At 44.9% G+C, this 14,843-nt stretch overlaps 1 protein-coding gene across 1 annotated transcript in view; it reads right to left on the bottom strand.

The window, feature by feature from the left end:
• Positions 1-14,843, bottom strand: part of LOC124607134 (arylsulfatase B-like) — a 74,557-nt gene that overhangs the window by 37,872 nt on the left and 21,842 nt on the right. The window contains exon 4 of the mRNA XM_047139342.1: positions 2,662-2,911. Coding sequence (XP_046995298.1) covers positions 2,662-2,911 — 250 coding nt within the window. The remainder of the gene's footprint in view (positions 1-2,661; positions 2,912-14,843) is intronic.

The following is a 14,843-nucleotide window of genomic DNA, read 5'->3' as shown; positions in this document are numbered from 1 at the left end:
ATCCCTTGGGAATCTTGGTGAATGTTCCCCGTATCAGAAAACTGCCACAAGTGGTCTGTGTCTGTTACGTAATAAGTGTTTCGAGCAGGCATTTTCATCGATGATGGCGTGTAAAGACAGAACCACCAATGTAGTATAACAACAAACTTCATTCATCTGACCAGCCGACATGTTTCCGTTCCCCACGACACAGTGTAGACAAACACGTATCCTTTGCAACTGTGTGACAATGGACATCGGAGCCCAAAACTGAATAATGTGCGCCGAAAGGTGTGCTCCGCAACAAATTTTCCTGCACAGGCACTGTACTCTGTCGTCAGATCTGGCACAGAGCACTGTCCACAAAGCGCGTCCGTCGTCCACGTCCTGTGTTGAGGTGTGGGAGTCCATAACTATGTCGGCTACTCTTTGTTTCACCGACCTGCAACTACTTTGCATAGCTGATTATGACAGCAGCACGGGAACAGCCGTTTGCGAGATGTTCTTTTCCAGCCGCCGGATCATAATAATCAGCTTTTATTAAAGCTTATGTCAGTGGATTTCCCCACTTCATGCGTGTATAGTCGCCAGTATAATTCCTCATTGGTCTCTGCTCCTTACCGCAGTTAAGTGCCCGTAACTTCACTAGACGACAGCAATATCTAAAGAGCAGCTCTTGGGTTAAATAACTGTTTCTGAAGTATAAATAGCCAGTAGTTGACTAGCGACCGAATACTTTTGTACCCACCGATTAATCCAATGCCTTCAATCCTGGACAAACAGGCAGTACCTCTATGGTTACAAATTCATAGTGATTTGCGCTATATTGCATTATATTAAAGCTTATCATTCTGTGTAAAGTTGCTTAGGAGAGGACACTGTCATGTTTTGATTTTTTTTCCTATTCTGTGGCTGTTTTTATGGTCGTGTACCTCAGTCACTAAAAACGGAACCCTTATAGGATCATGTTGTTGTCTTTCTGTCTGTCTGTCCGACCGTTAAATCCCTTTTTTTTAATGAACGGGTATACGTATCGAGCTGAAATATATGTCACATGCAAAGGGCTACGTTCCCTTGGCGGTGTACAAAATTTGAGCTTCAATGTCAATGCAATCAAAGGACACTGCCATTCATGTCACATATTTTGATACAAACTCACTCGTCAAAACATATAGGGCATTTCTCGTTGGCCTAGAATGATAAAACTGGGCATAAGTAGGTTTCCACAGTGCAAGTAAAGGAAAAAATCAGAAAATTAAAAACCGGTCATTACATTACACGAAAAAGTCATTTCTCGTTTGTTGTACGACTGCCTGTCAGTCCGTATGTTAAGACCCTTTCTCTCAGGTAACGGCAGACATGTCACGTTGAAATCTATGTCACATACTAACGTTTGTTGCTCCTTGGCAGTGTAATAAATGCAGACTTTTGAGTCAATGCAGTCAAAAGATATAGCCATTTATGTCACATATTTTGATGCTCGCAACCCACTCATTCAAAACTACAGGACGATTCCCCTTAACGTAGAATCCGGAAATTCGACGAGAGGCAAGTTTTCATAGTATTGGTAAAGGGAAAAATCCGAAAATTATTGAACTGTAACTACATCACATAAAACTAGATTTTCCTTCGCCTGTGAAAAGCATAAGAGAAAATATTACTACATGCAAACATAAATTGCAAGTTTTACTCATGTTTTATTTAATAAGTAAATGAAAAGATTTTATTGAATATTCTCTCTCTACATATGTAAATTAATGTATGTTGCACTCTTCGTTTTGTGTATCGCAGGTTGACTCGGCGACTACTGTCGAAATTTTGATACAATCTTGGAAGTCCCGGGACCAATATCTGGGTAATATCGATCTCGACAACGGGTAAAATCGTCGAGACTCGCGATTTCCGGGATCGATGAGCTTTCGACATAAATAATTAAGTTTGTACGGAATACACAGTGCCTGAATCCTACCTGCATTTCCCTAATTTTGTTACAGAGGTTCCTCTTCTAGACCTTGAATAGGCGCCGGCCGATATGGCCGAGCAGTTCTGGGCGCTTCAGTCTGGAACCGCGCGACCGGTACGGTGGCAGGTTCGAACCCTGCCTCGGGCATGGATGTGTGTGATGTTCTTAGGTTAGTTAGGTTTAAGTAGTTCTAAGTTCTAGGGGACTGATGACCTCAGATGTTAAGTCCCATAGTGCTCAGAGCCGTTGTGAACCATGAATAGGCAATCTTTTTGATGTATCTGGCGATAAGACGCACACTTTTAGTCGCAAATGTCTTCCACCTCTGCTTTTGTGATAGGTGATTTATATTCTAAGCACATTTTCGAGCAGCTCTCAGTGTTAGAGATGACGCACGTCCCTTATAATAAGAACAGCGTCTCCCTTGACAAGTTCATTTAACGATCACGAAAGTGTCACGAAGATGCCCATCCACCTCCAGTGGTAAGACGTCGTGTGCCTTACTATTAAATTGAGGCAACCAGCGTAATGCTCCCACCTGAATATCTCTCGCTGAATGACGTGTAAATGGGCCTAGTGCCAGTTATACAGAAAGTACCCTTCGCCCCACGTCTTGATGTGAATTGCGGAGAACAACTTCGTTTCATATTCCGGATTATTGGCCTATCAGCGTTCACCTGTCTGCGTTCTTGTTTACGAAAGACGGTTCTTCAGCCAACCTGCGTATATGCGCCTGTTGGGGTCCGATATGTAGAGGAACTTGTTGATGGCTTCCTGAGGCGCGGTGACGGGGGCGGCGGGGTCCCCCGAGTGGCAGGCCTGGTGCGCCAGGTACAGGAAGAGCGGCCTCTCCGTGTCGTGCTCCAGGATGAGCCGCTCCGCCTCCTCCGTGTAGACGTCCGTGGAGTAGCGGCCGGCGTGCTCCCACGCCGTCGTCAGGTTCTTCCACAGGATGTAGCCGTTCAGCTCCTGTAGGGAAAAAAATAATACCAGATTCGTAGAGGGCTTTGATGAACTACGTTGCGGCCTGCATCTACATCTACCTGATTACTCTGATATTCACAATAAAGTCCCTGGCAGAGGGTTCAATGAACCACCTGCATGCTGTCTCTCTACCGTCCCACTCTCGAACGCCACGCGGGAAAAACGAACACTTAATTTTTTCTGTGAGAGCCCTGATTCCTCCTATTTTATAGTGATGACCATTTCTCCCTATGTAGGTGGGTGCCAACAGAATGTTTTCGCAATCGGAGAAGAAAACTGGTGGTTGATATTTCTTGAGAAGATCCCGTCACAACGAAAGACGCCTTTGTTTTAGTGATTGTCACTCCAATTCACGTATCATGTCTGTGATACTATCTCCCCTATTTCGCGATAATACAAAACGAGTTGCCCTTCTTTGTACTTTTTCGATGTCATCTGTCAGTCCTACCTGATGCGGATCCCACAGTGCACAGCAATAGGGCGGACAAGTACAGTGTGAGCAGTCTCTTTGGTAGACCTGTTGCACCTTCTAAGCGTTTTGCCAGTGAATCACAGTCTTTGGTTTGCTCTACCCAAAATATTATCTATATGATCGTACCAATTTTTGTTATTGGTAATTATAATCGTTGTGGGTTGGCAGGAGAGCCAACACCTTAATAATAGAGGAAGCCGAAAGGCACGCGCTTTAGCTCACGCAGGCTGGCGTGAGGTCTGGAACAGGACAAGGAAATTAGAATTTAGATAAACGGACGTAGCTGGTGGAATACTTAAATTTAATCCATTAATGATGAGCGTCGCTCTTGACTGTACATGACTCAGTTTCAATTGTAACTGGTAATGGCGCCATACTAGGTCGTAGCAAATGACGTAGCTGAAGGCTATGCTAACTATCGTCCCGGCAAATGAGAGCGTATTTTGTCAGTGAACCATCGCTAGCAAAGTCGGTTGTACAACTGGGGCGAGTGCTAGGAAGCCTCTCTAGACCTGCCATGTGGCGGCGCTCGGTCTGCAATCACTGATATTGGCGACACGCGCGTCCGACGTGTACTAACGGACCGCGGCCGATTTAAAGGCTACCACCTAGCATGTGTGGTGTCTGGCGGTGACACCACAATAATCTCTAAGTATTTAGTTGAATTTACACCCGTCAGATTTGTGTGACTTACCGCGTAATCGAAATTTAGCTGATTTATTTTAGTACTTACATGAATAACTTCACAATTTTCTTTATTCAGGGTCAATTGCCACTTTTCGCACTGAGAGGTTCCATGCCTTATTTTGCATGTCTCCTCTCATTTTCACCAATTTTATTAATGTTCTATGTCATTGCATGGTAGTAACAGACAGAATAAGGTTATTGCAATGAGAGTATTTGTACTGAGAACTCAAAAACTACTTTTCACTTGATTCCCACGCATGTTGGTTTACTTCTGTTGGTGACCTGTGCGAGGCCAACATCAGAGGACGCGGCACGGCACACTGCGTTTCCGATTGGGAGCTGTGCTTCCCTGAATTCTGAGGGGTTCTTACAATAGGCTTAGGCGCCTGGCGGAACGACTGACGTCGGTCGAGTTTCGCCTGTTGTATGCAGGGCGAAACGACCTGCGAGACGTCTGAGTGTCGCCGCAGTTTATGTGTTTACCGTTCCGGCGCGTCCAGAACGAAGATTCCTGGCACCAAATGACTGCATTGTCCTCATGATTCTGAGAATACTTGTGCACTGTAGCCTGCTAGGTGCGACTGTCTGGCACCAGATGGCCGGTGGTCTAGGCAGGTTGTTTTCGCAGCCAGTCAAACGGTAAGTTCAGTGCCCTCCGCTGAATAGCAGAGGCATGATTGATCAACTTAAACTGACGCTAGTAGACGTCATGAAGCCCTACTAGAAATTGGAGAGAACGGTCGCTATTGGCGCGAATGATGTTTCGAGGCAGTGTGGGGGAATTTTGGAATTAGAACTGAATGCTGATTCGCAGTTTTCGAGGAGAGTAGGGAGTTGAGCGATGCTGGCTTCGCTGCTTCGATCGCATCACAGAGTAGGGATTCGGGATCTGATCTTGATCGGCGTCGATCGTTTTCAGTACTTACTCTGGTGGCCGCTGCAGAAACGCCGACACAGCATCCTGAAAGGCGACGTTATGCCGCCAATAATTCACTTTGTAGCAATTAATAAAATATTACGGGTCATTAGGCGATGGTCGAATGGATTTCACTTTAACGTACGACGTTCCATTTTCAAGACGGATCGTAGCTTTGCTGAATGTCCGATTGGGCATGGATGTGTGTGATGTCCTTAGGTTAGTTAGGTTTAACTAGTTCTAAGTTCTAGGGGACTAATGACCTCAGAAGTTGAGTCCCATAGTGCTCAGAGCCAGTTGAACTATTTGAATGTCCGATTGACACCCTGCCTCGCTACTGACCACAGCAAACTTCCGTTTCCGCGAGCTTCCGCACAGAGGCGTGACGTCACATGTTTTGAATATGTCCGCTATCATGGTTGTTCAAAATGGTTCAAATGGCTCAGAGCACTATGGGACTAAACATCTGAGGTCATCAGTCCCCTGAGACTTAGAACTACTTAAACCTAACAACCTAAGGACATCACACACATCCAGCCCCGAGGCAGGATTCGAACCTGCGTCTGTAGCGGTCGCGCGGTTCCGGACTGAAGCGCCTATAACCGCTCGGTCACAGCGGCCGGGCAGCCCATGATGGAAGACTGGAACATATCTTTTCGGCACCGGAATCCAAATTTCAGTCAATTTCACGCCCTCCTCCTTGCTATTGAAATTCTTGGGGCGTTTCACGATCTCTATGGGTTTTCTGTATAGCCTTCTGTGGTATCTGCTTGTGGCTGCCAGTACTTCTATCAAAATGAATGTGTTGGTCTCCTGGCTGTAATGTATGTTCCGCAACGGCTGATTAGTCAATCTGTCCTCTTCTGTAATTGCCCTTGTGCTCTTCGAGTCGTTTTTAGACAGCTCTTTTTGTAGTACCCACTTACACCTCCCCACAACTACACGGAATCCTATAAATTCCAGCTTTTTCCAGTGGTTGGCGAGCATCCTTGGCCGGTTTTAGGTGACGATGTATCTTCCGTGTGGGTGTGTAAATTACCGCTATGTTCCGCTTTATCCGGTGGATAGCACCAAGGCTATACAGAGAAGCCCCAGGAAATTTAATATGAAGGAGAAGGGTGTGAAATCGAATGAAATTTGGATTCCGGTGCTGGAAAGATGTGTTCCAGTCTTCCACCATGGGTTGGTAGTAACAGCGGGCGACGGCAGTCGACAACGGCCAACTGCGCTGGCATATTGAAAACATGTGACGTCACGCCTCTGCGCAGAAGCTCGCGGAAGAGGAATTTTACTGTAGTTGGTAGCGAGCCAGGGTGTGAGTCGGACATTCTAGAAAACTGCGATCCCCCTTGAAAATGGCCTCCACAGACGGGGATGAAACGCAAGGTCTTAAAGTGAAATTCCTTCGTTGTTCCACACAGTGCAGAACAACTTGTCGTTTCCTCAGCCGAGTGTCTTACGCGAGCGTACCGCCACCCGTAATACACACGGCTGCAGGGAGAGGAAATGGTCGCAAAAAAAAAAAAAAAATGTTTCAAATGGCTCTGAGCACTATGGGACTCAACTGCTGAGGTCATTAGTCCCCTAGAACTTAGAACGAGTTAAACCTAACTAACCTAAGGACACCACAAACATCCATGCCCGAGGCAGGATTCAAACCTGCGACCGTAGCGGTCTTGCGGTTCCAGACTGCAGCGCCTTTAAAAAATGGTCGCATCTCCGACCATAGCAGCATTACCTCGGCGCCGTGCTGTGGATCGGCATTTATAAGTCGAAGCTACTCTTCAAGAACCATCAATGTAAACGTGCTGTTCTACGAAATTACAGGTAGCCATGACGATTCCGGCTTTCGAGCAGGGTCAGTAGGGTTGAAGTTGCTCAGTTCCCACTGTCACTCAGCACAACCAGCCGATCACCAATCATCTTTAGTTCAGCTTGGGGCTACTCCAAGTCTCTGGTAGGTGCACGCTTCTACCAGGTGTCTACACAAGCCATGGGCCTTATGTCACAAGAGCTAATACGGTAAGTGGTCAGCAAGGAGGCGGTGCCAAAAGCCACGGTGACGCTGCACTGGCTTTATGCCATTCGTGATGTCACTTACTGCCTAGTAGCCACGATAGGAAATTGGGACACAACTGTAGGAGTGGTGTATGGAAGTTATTAACAAATAAAAGTATTTTGCTACTACTAAGCGGAGGAAGCAGATTGGTGGAAAGAGTACACTGACTGCCTCTCAGATGAGCGGGGGGCAACTGCTCTGATGATGAGACAGAGGAAGAACTCAGAATCGATACGGAAGACATAGGGAACCCAGTATTACGAGTTTGAAAGCTCTTTGGAAGAATGAAGATCAACTAAGGCACAAGAGAAACATAACCTTACTTCAGAATTTCTGAAATCATTGTGGGGAACTGACAACGAAGCCACCATTGAGGATGATGTGTAGAAATGATGAGTGTGGAGACATACCATCACAATATCGAAAAAATATCCACACATTCACGAAGACATTAAAAGCAGGTAAGTGCGAGATCTGTCACACAAACATTTTAGGCCTGGCAGATGCATCCAAGTTGCTGAGAAATATTATGTATAGAACATTGCAAGAGACAACTAAGAATCTTTTAGATAACGATCACTTTGGCTTTGGGACTGGTAAAGGTAGCAGAGAGAGAGTTCTGACGTTGTGGTTGATGATGGAAACAACGGTGGAAAAAATCAAGGAACTTTTATACGACCTGTCGGCCTGCAAAAGCGTTCTACGACATAAAATATTGCTGGATGTTCGATATCCTGAGAAAAATAGGGGTAAGCTCTAGGGAAAGATTGGTAATATACAGTATGTGGAAGAACCAAGAGGGAAGACTAAGACTAGAAGACCAAAGAGGAAGTGATTGGATTAAGAAGTGTGTAAGACGGGGATGTACTCCTTCGACCTTACTCTTCAGACTATATAACGAAGAAGCAACGACGGAAATAAAAGGATGTTTCAAGAATGGAAACTAAATTCAGGTTGAAAGTATGTCAAAGATAAGGTTTCCCGATGAAATTGCTAACCTCAGTGAAAGTGAAGAAAAATCGCAGGATGTTATGAGTGGAATGAAATGCATGAATATACAATATGCAGTGAGGATAAATCGAAGAAGTAGCAGAAGTGAGAACAGCAATAAACTTAACATCAGAACCAGGATCACGAAGTAGGGCAGAGCCTATATTTACTGACATCTTTTTCTTGTTTTTGCCCACACTGCCTCCTGGAAAAACACGGAAAGCAAAAAGTTGGCAGGAGAAAAGATCTGTTTCACAGTACTGAAGATGAAGAAGTGCTCATAGATTCTGACGTGCTCTGGTTAGAGTCCCTGATTACTGAGACATTTTTGCTTCTAATATCGTGTACTTCCAGCTGTATGAGTTTACGCTGATAATTATAGTACTCCCTACAGAGTTATGATAGACGGTGTAGAGAGTGCATAGATTAACAAGGGATTTTAAACAATCAGTATTCGGAGAGGAAATGGGTAATACAGGTAGGGTTCTTTTATGTCACGTTCCGTGGGAACAAACTGAGGAACAAGTCTCCACTGTCGTGCAACGAGTCAGTACATGAATTTACAACGTAAGAGTAATAACAGAAAAAATTAAACTTATGTGAATCCTGTACATACAACAAACCTTAAGTTTAAATAAACGTAATCAACAAAGTAACCCAGTAATTCGTTTAATTTATTTTTTATTTTTACAGGAGTTCTTCGACAGATTAGCTGGTAATGAGAAAACTCTTCAGTGGAGATCTGAAAGTCCTGCTAAGCTTTTGTAGTTCTTCTGGCAGCTTATTGAACATGGATGCAGCAGAATACTGCACGTCTCTTTTCGCAAGTGTTAAGGAGACGCTTTACAAATGCAGACTGGATTTACGTGTATTGAAAGGCCGATGTCAGGATTCCCAGCCTACTGAACAGCTGTCGACAAGAGGTTCGCAGACTTACACCTCATATTGCTCGAACCGCCCGTTTGTGAGCCAAATCAGAAGAATTACCCAAAAAATAATATTACACGTCATAAGAGAAAGAAAATAAGCAACGTGTTTAATTGTCGCTTATTTCAGGTCATGTTCTAATGCTAAACAAATCATCCTTGAAAATGGGCTTCCCACAACAGCTTAGTACCTATCTGAACGTCTATGAATTTGACTTGTTCAGTCTCACAAATCATATGTCCACACTGCGGAATCAGTATATCAGTTATTGTTGAATTGTAAGTTAGAAACTATAAAAACTGATTCTTACTGTGATTCACCACAAATTTATTTTCTATTACCCATGATCTTATGTCTTGAACTGAATTACAAGGTAATTTGTCAGTACTGAAAATAGCGTCCTTCCATACCTAGCTCGAGTCATCAGCAAACAGAAATATTTTAGAGTCAGCTGTAATACTAGAGGGCGTATCGTTTATACACTCCTGGAAATGTAAAAAAGAACACATTGACACCGGTGTGTCAGACCCACCATACTTGCTCCGGACACTGCGAGAGGGCTGTACAAGCAATGATCACACGCACGGCACAGCGGACACACCAGGAACCGTGGTGTTGGCCGTCGAATGGCGCTAGCTGCGCAGCATTTGTGCACCGCCGCCGTCAGTGTCAGCCAGTTTGCCGTGGCATACGGAGCTCCATCGCAGTCTTTAACACTGGTAGCATGCCGCGACAGCTTGGACGTGAACCGTATGTGCAGTTGATGGACTTTGAGCGAGGGCGTATAGTGGGCATGCGGGAGGCCGGGTGGACGTACCGCCGAATTGCTCAACACGTGGGGCGTGAGGTCTCCACAGTACATCGATGTTGTCGCCAGTGGTCGGCGGAAGGTGCACGTGCCCGTCGACCTGGGACCGGACCGCAGCGACGCACGGATGCACGCCAAGACCGTAGGATCCTACGCAGTGCCGTAGGGGACCGCACCGCCACTTCCCAGCAAATTAGGGACACTGTTGCTCCTGGGGTATCGGCGAGGACCATTCGCAACCGTCTCCATGAAGCTGGGGTACGGTCCCGCACACCGTTAGGCCGTCTTCCGCTCACGCCCCAACATCGTGCAGCCCGCCTCCAGTGGTGTCGCGACAGGCGTGAATGGAGGGACGCATGGAGTCGTGTCGTCTTCAGCGATGAGAGTCGCTTCTGCCTTGGTGCCAATGATGGTCGTAAGCGTGTTTGGCGCCGTGCAGGTGAGCTCCACAATCAGGACTGCATACAGGGCCAACACCCGGCATCATGGTGTGGGGAGCGATCTCCTACACTGGCCGTACACCACTGGTGATCGTCGAGGGGACACTGAATAGTGCACGGTACATCCAAACCGTCATCGAACCCATCGTTCTACCATTCCTAGACCGGCAAGGGAACTTGCTGTTCCAACAGGACAATGCACGTCCGCATGTATCTCGTGCCACCCAACGCGCTCTAGAAGGTGTAAGTCAACTACCCTGGCCAGCAAGATCTCCGGATCTGTCCCCCATTGAGCATGTTTGGGACTGGATGAAGCGTCGTCTCACGCGGTCTGCACGTCCAGCACGAACGCTGGTCCAACTGAGGCGCCAGGTGGAAATGGCATGGCAAGCCGTTCCACAGGACTACATCCAGCATCTCTACGATCGTCTCCATGGGGGAATAGCAGCCTGCATTGCTGCGAAAGGTGGATATACACTGTACTAGTGCCGACATTGTGCATGCTCTGTTGCCTGTGTCTATGTGCCTGTGGTTCTGTCAGTGTGATCATGTGATGTATCTGACCCCAGGAATGTGTCAATAAAGTTTCCCCTTCCTGGGACAATGAATTCACCGTGTTCTTATTTCAATTTCCAGGAGTGTATAAATAAGAAACAGTAGCGGCCCGAGCTCCGACGTCAGCGACAGCCCCCACCTAACTGTGCCCATTGGGACTGCACATCATAGCCACTCTTAATACTGCGGGGAACGACTTTCTGCTGTCTGTTCTTAAAGCAAACGATGAACCACTTGTGAGCTACCTCCCACCTCCCCCACCCCCTCTTTATTCCACAATGGTCCAATATTTCTGATAAAATCAATAAAACACAATCAAACATATTAGCTAAATCAATGTAGGTGCCCTGCGTTCGCAGCCTTTGATTTAATCCGTCCGCAGCCTCCCAGCGAAAAAAGAATATAGCATTTTCAGTTGTTAAACCGCTTCTAAGACCAAACTATACATCTGACAGGTAATTATATGAATTGAAATGATCAATTACCCTTGTATATACAGTTCAGTAAATAAATTTAGCAAACATCGATGGTTTAGAAACAGGTCTAAAATTGTCTGCATTATCCCTTTCTTCTTTTCTATAAAGTGGCTTCACTACTGAGTACTTCAATCGGTCAGGCACTGACCATACCGAACGAAAAGTTACAGATATGGCTAAGTACTGGGCTGACATATGCAAAGCGGTACTTAAGTATTTTGCTAGATACGCCGACATATCCGCGAGAGTGATTTGATTGTTCGCTCAGTCTCCCCACTGTCAGTTTCATGGAGGAGTATTTCAGATACCAGTCTCGGAAATCTATTTTCTAAGAGAGTTATATGGTTCGCTGAAGCAACTAAGCTTCTACTCAGTTCCTCTGCTACATTCAGAAGTGATCACTAAATGTTGAACACGTATCCGACTTATCACTAACTGAAACATTGCTGCTACGTACTGACTTCATTTTCTCAGCCTGGTGTTGCTGACAAGACATTTCCTTCATGACTAACCAGATGCTTTTAGTTTTATCCTGAGAACTAGCAATTCTACTTGGGTACCACATACTTTCTTCGTACCTAATAATACTTTTGAGCACCTTGCAGCACTGTTTGTAACAGGATGCTGCAGCTAGTGTGTAACTACCTCCAACATTTTGATATAAATGCCACTTTGTTCTACACGATACTCTTCCTTTTGATATAAATGCCACTTTGTTCTACACGATATTCTTCCCCCTAGTCAGCCAGTCAGGCTGCCTGTTAGTGCCAGTACACTGTTCTGGGCGCTCTAGTGGAAAGCAACTTTCGAACAGCGTGAGAAATGTGTTGAGGAAAGCATTATATTTATCGTCTAGGCTATCAGCAGCAAAAACATCCTGACACACTTGTCCCATAATGATGCTTAAGAGAGTCCCTATTGCATCTGAATTAGCTGACTCTCTGGCGGCTCTCTGCATATCGACCCTTGCCCTCTGTTGTGATCTTTGGTCGTCGGTTGTGGCTCGAGCGCGAGGTGAGGTGCTCTGGCGGAGAGAGAACACGGTCGCTGGAGAGAGGTGAGGGCAGTACGGGCATAGCAAGTGCCTCGGGCAGTGATCGTCAATTTGCCTGTCGTTGGCTGCGCATACAGTTTGTTTTGGACTAACCAGGAAACCTCGCGTCTTCGGGGCCGGTGATGGCTATGTGGACCTGGTTCGCTTATCTGCCAACTACAGAATTTACGCTGTTGGACGTGGACTCTTGGAAATGAATTAAGGTGATTTTTCTTGCATGCGTCGTATTACATGAACTTGCTTTCTTGCCTCAGTATCAGCACATTTGCTCTGAAGTTGTTTTAATTGCATTTTATTGTTTGCCCCTTAACTCTGAATTTATATTCATGATTTACTGTGCGGCTTGGTCTCACGAGACTGGTGCTGAATAGTAATTCAAGTAATCCGCAGCAGGGTTCGAGTTGTACTACTGGTAGCGTTATATTGAAAATATCTTATCATTGTGGGTATTTTTAGTTTCGCCCTCTCTCAATACTGACATTTAGTGTGTTCCAGGCCGTACTGTGTACTGCCCAGCAAAGGTCGTGTTCGACATCCTTGTTATTCCGTTAGATATTTTGTGGAGAGTTTTTGGTGTTGCTTCTGCACCAGATAAGCAGTGACTGTAAGGCAGATTTATAATTGCAAATGTTGTGAACTAGTTTTATGGAAAATTTAAATGTGATCGTGACTTAAGCCTTTTAGTATTTAAATTTCCTTGTGTTGTTCATTTGATTTTGCTGTTGCCCCAATGTAGTTGTATTTTATATTTTGTACACTCAGTTGAAATTGTCACTGCACTTTAAGGATTCACTGGGGTGTTCCGGGCTCAGCTGCGTTAGTTTATTTTTCTGTGCACTCAGTTGGTGTCTCCGTAATTTGATATTTACTGATACATACTCTGTACTCCACGTGTCTATGCTAAACTTGGTTGGTTGTGATCCGTGTACTGCTATGTTCGAGCCTTGTTGGAGCTTCTCATCGTTGTTTCGCACCCCCGCAGTCCAGCGGTACACTGTTTCTCCCTTCGCCTGTTGTCGATCGGTAGGCCTAACGAAACGTTAAATGTGCCTACCGTTGTGTGCGACTCTGTTACCGCAGCTCAATCCGGCACAGACGTCATATACAGGATAAGTCGTATTTGTTTTGCTACCCCTCAGACTGACACAATTTTGGAGTGTTTGCTTTAATAGCTTGTGCTCTCCAAGACATAATTAAGGTGTATTATAAAGAAAACGGTTTTCGTTTTGTTTATTACCATACCTTAGGGTTACATATTGAGAATGCCATATCTTTTTATTGTTGTGTATTGTGTATAAAAGAAAGAAAGGTTCATATGTTTATGCTTTTCTAAAAATGTTGGTCGCCATGAAGAATTTCACCCGTGGTATTCACTAAGAAGGGGACGCCATGACGTTGGGCTCACAGATTTACTTCGAATTTTGTACACCTTTAGTAGGCCATTAGAACAACGTAAAGTGCTAATAGTAAGGTGCACTTCTCTGGTAATTCCGATAAAATCCCAAGAGGAGTTTTACGCGTCTACTATGTGGCTTATGTATCATAGTGTAGGTGCCAGATCATGATGACCAAGTGATTAGGCTGCTCTTCGAGCTTTGTTAGACGAACGGTTCGAATCCGACTCAAACTTAATTATTAATCAATTTCTTTCATCAATGGTCATATCATTTAATTTGTATGACATTTGAGAAGCAATTTAACTTTTTAAAAAACGACCTTTGTTTGCATGAAATTTCCATTTATGTTTCCCATGCCTGCATGACAAATACCATCCAGCAACGTGTGATGTCGCGAGCACATCTACATGACTCTTTTGGTCTGGCATATGGTGAATAACGCTATTCGCATCATTCGTCTACAACCATCTTGCAAAGTGCAGACGCTAACCTCTTTTCTTTGTTCTTGTTTCTTAGTCTCTTTCTGTTCGTTGCATTTGTTCAGGGCGGACGTCCCATGACATCCATTCGAGTTCATCGTTGATCCGTACAATCAGTTTTTTATTACAGAGAGCTGCTACTCCTCTCACCGAACACTTATTTGACCACAACGACTTCTTATGGTCGGTACCTTCGGGCAAATACATCAGTCACATAACAGAAGCGTAAAAATTCTCTTGCCGTTCTCTCGGAATTGCCAGAGTAGTGCACTTTACTACTTGCTCACTACGTTGCTTTAATGGCATACGAAAGGTGTACAGAGTCTGACCTTTATCAATGATCCCAAAGTTGCGGCCTCCCCTTTGAAGGGTAATGAGGTCTCTTGTCCCCGCTATTAGCGATTATCACCTATTGTTCAAATTATTTTATAAGCAGGCTTTGAGATTCCCTTGTTTTCCTGGATCGATTTCTTGCCGTTTACTGCCATCGTCTTTTTCGTTGCATGGCCGAATTATCATTAGCATGATTGCACCTCTTAGGGCTTGTTATCTCTCGTAAAAAGATTTTGAGAATTGTCATACCTGTTTAGTTCTTTTTTAATTGCCATAACTGTCATTAACTTGTTCATCTGAAATTTTACTTACTGATCTCTTGTC

The sequence above is a fragment of the Schistocerca americana genome, chromosome 3 (genome assembly GCF_021461395.2).
Source record: "Schistocerca americana isolate TAMUIC-IGC-003095 chromosome 3, iqSchAmer2.1, whole genome shotgun sequence".
Taxonomy (NCBI): domain Eukaryota; kingdom Metazoa; phylum Arthropoda; class Insecta; order Orthoptera; family Acrididae; genus Schistocerca; species Schistocerca americana.
This window is presented reverse-complemented; position numbering and strand designations above follow the sequence as displayed.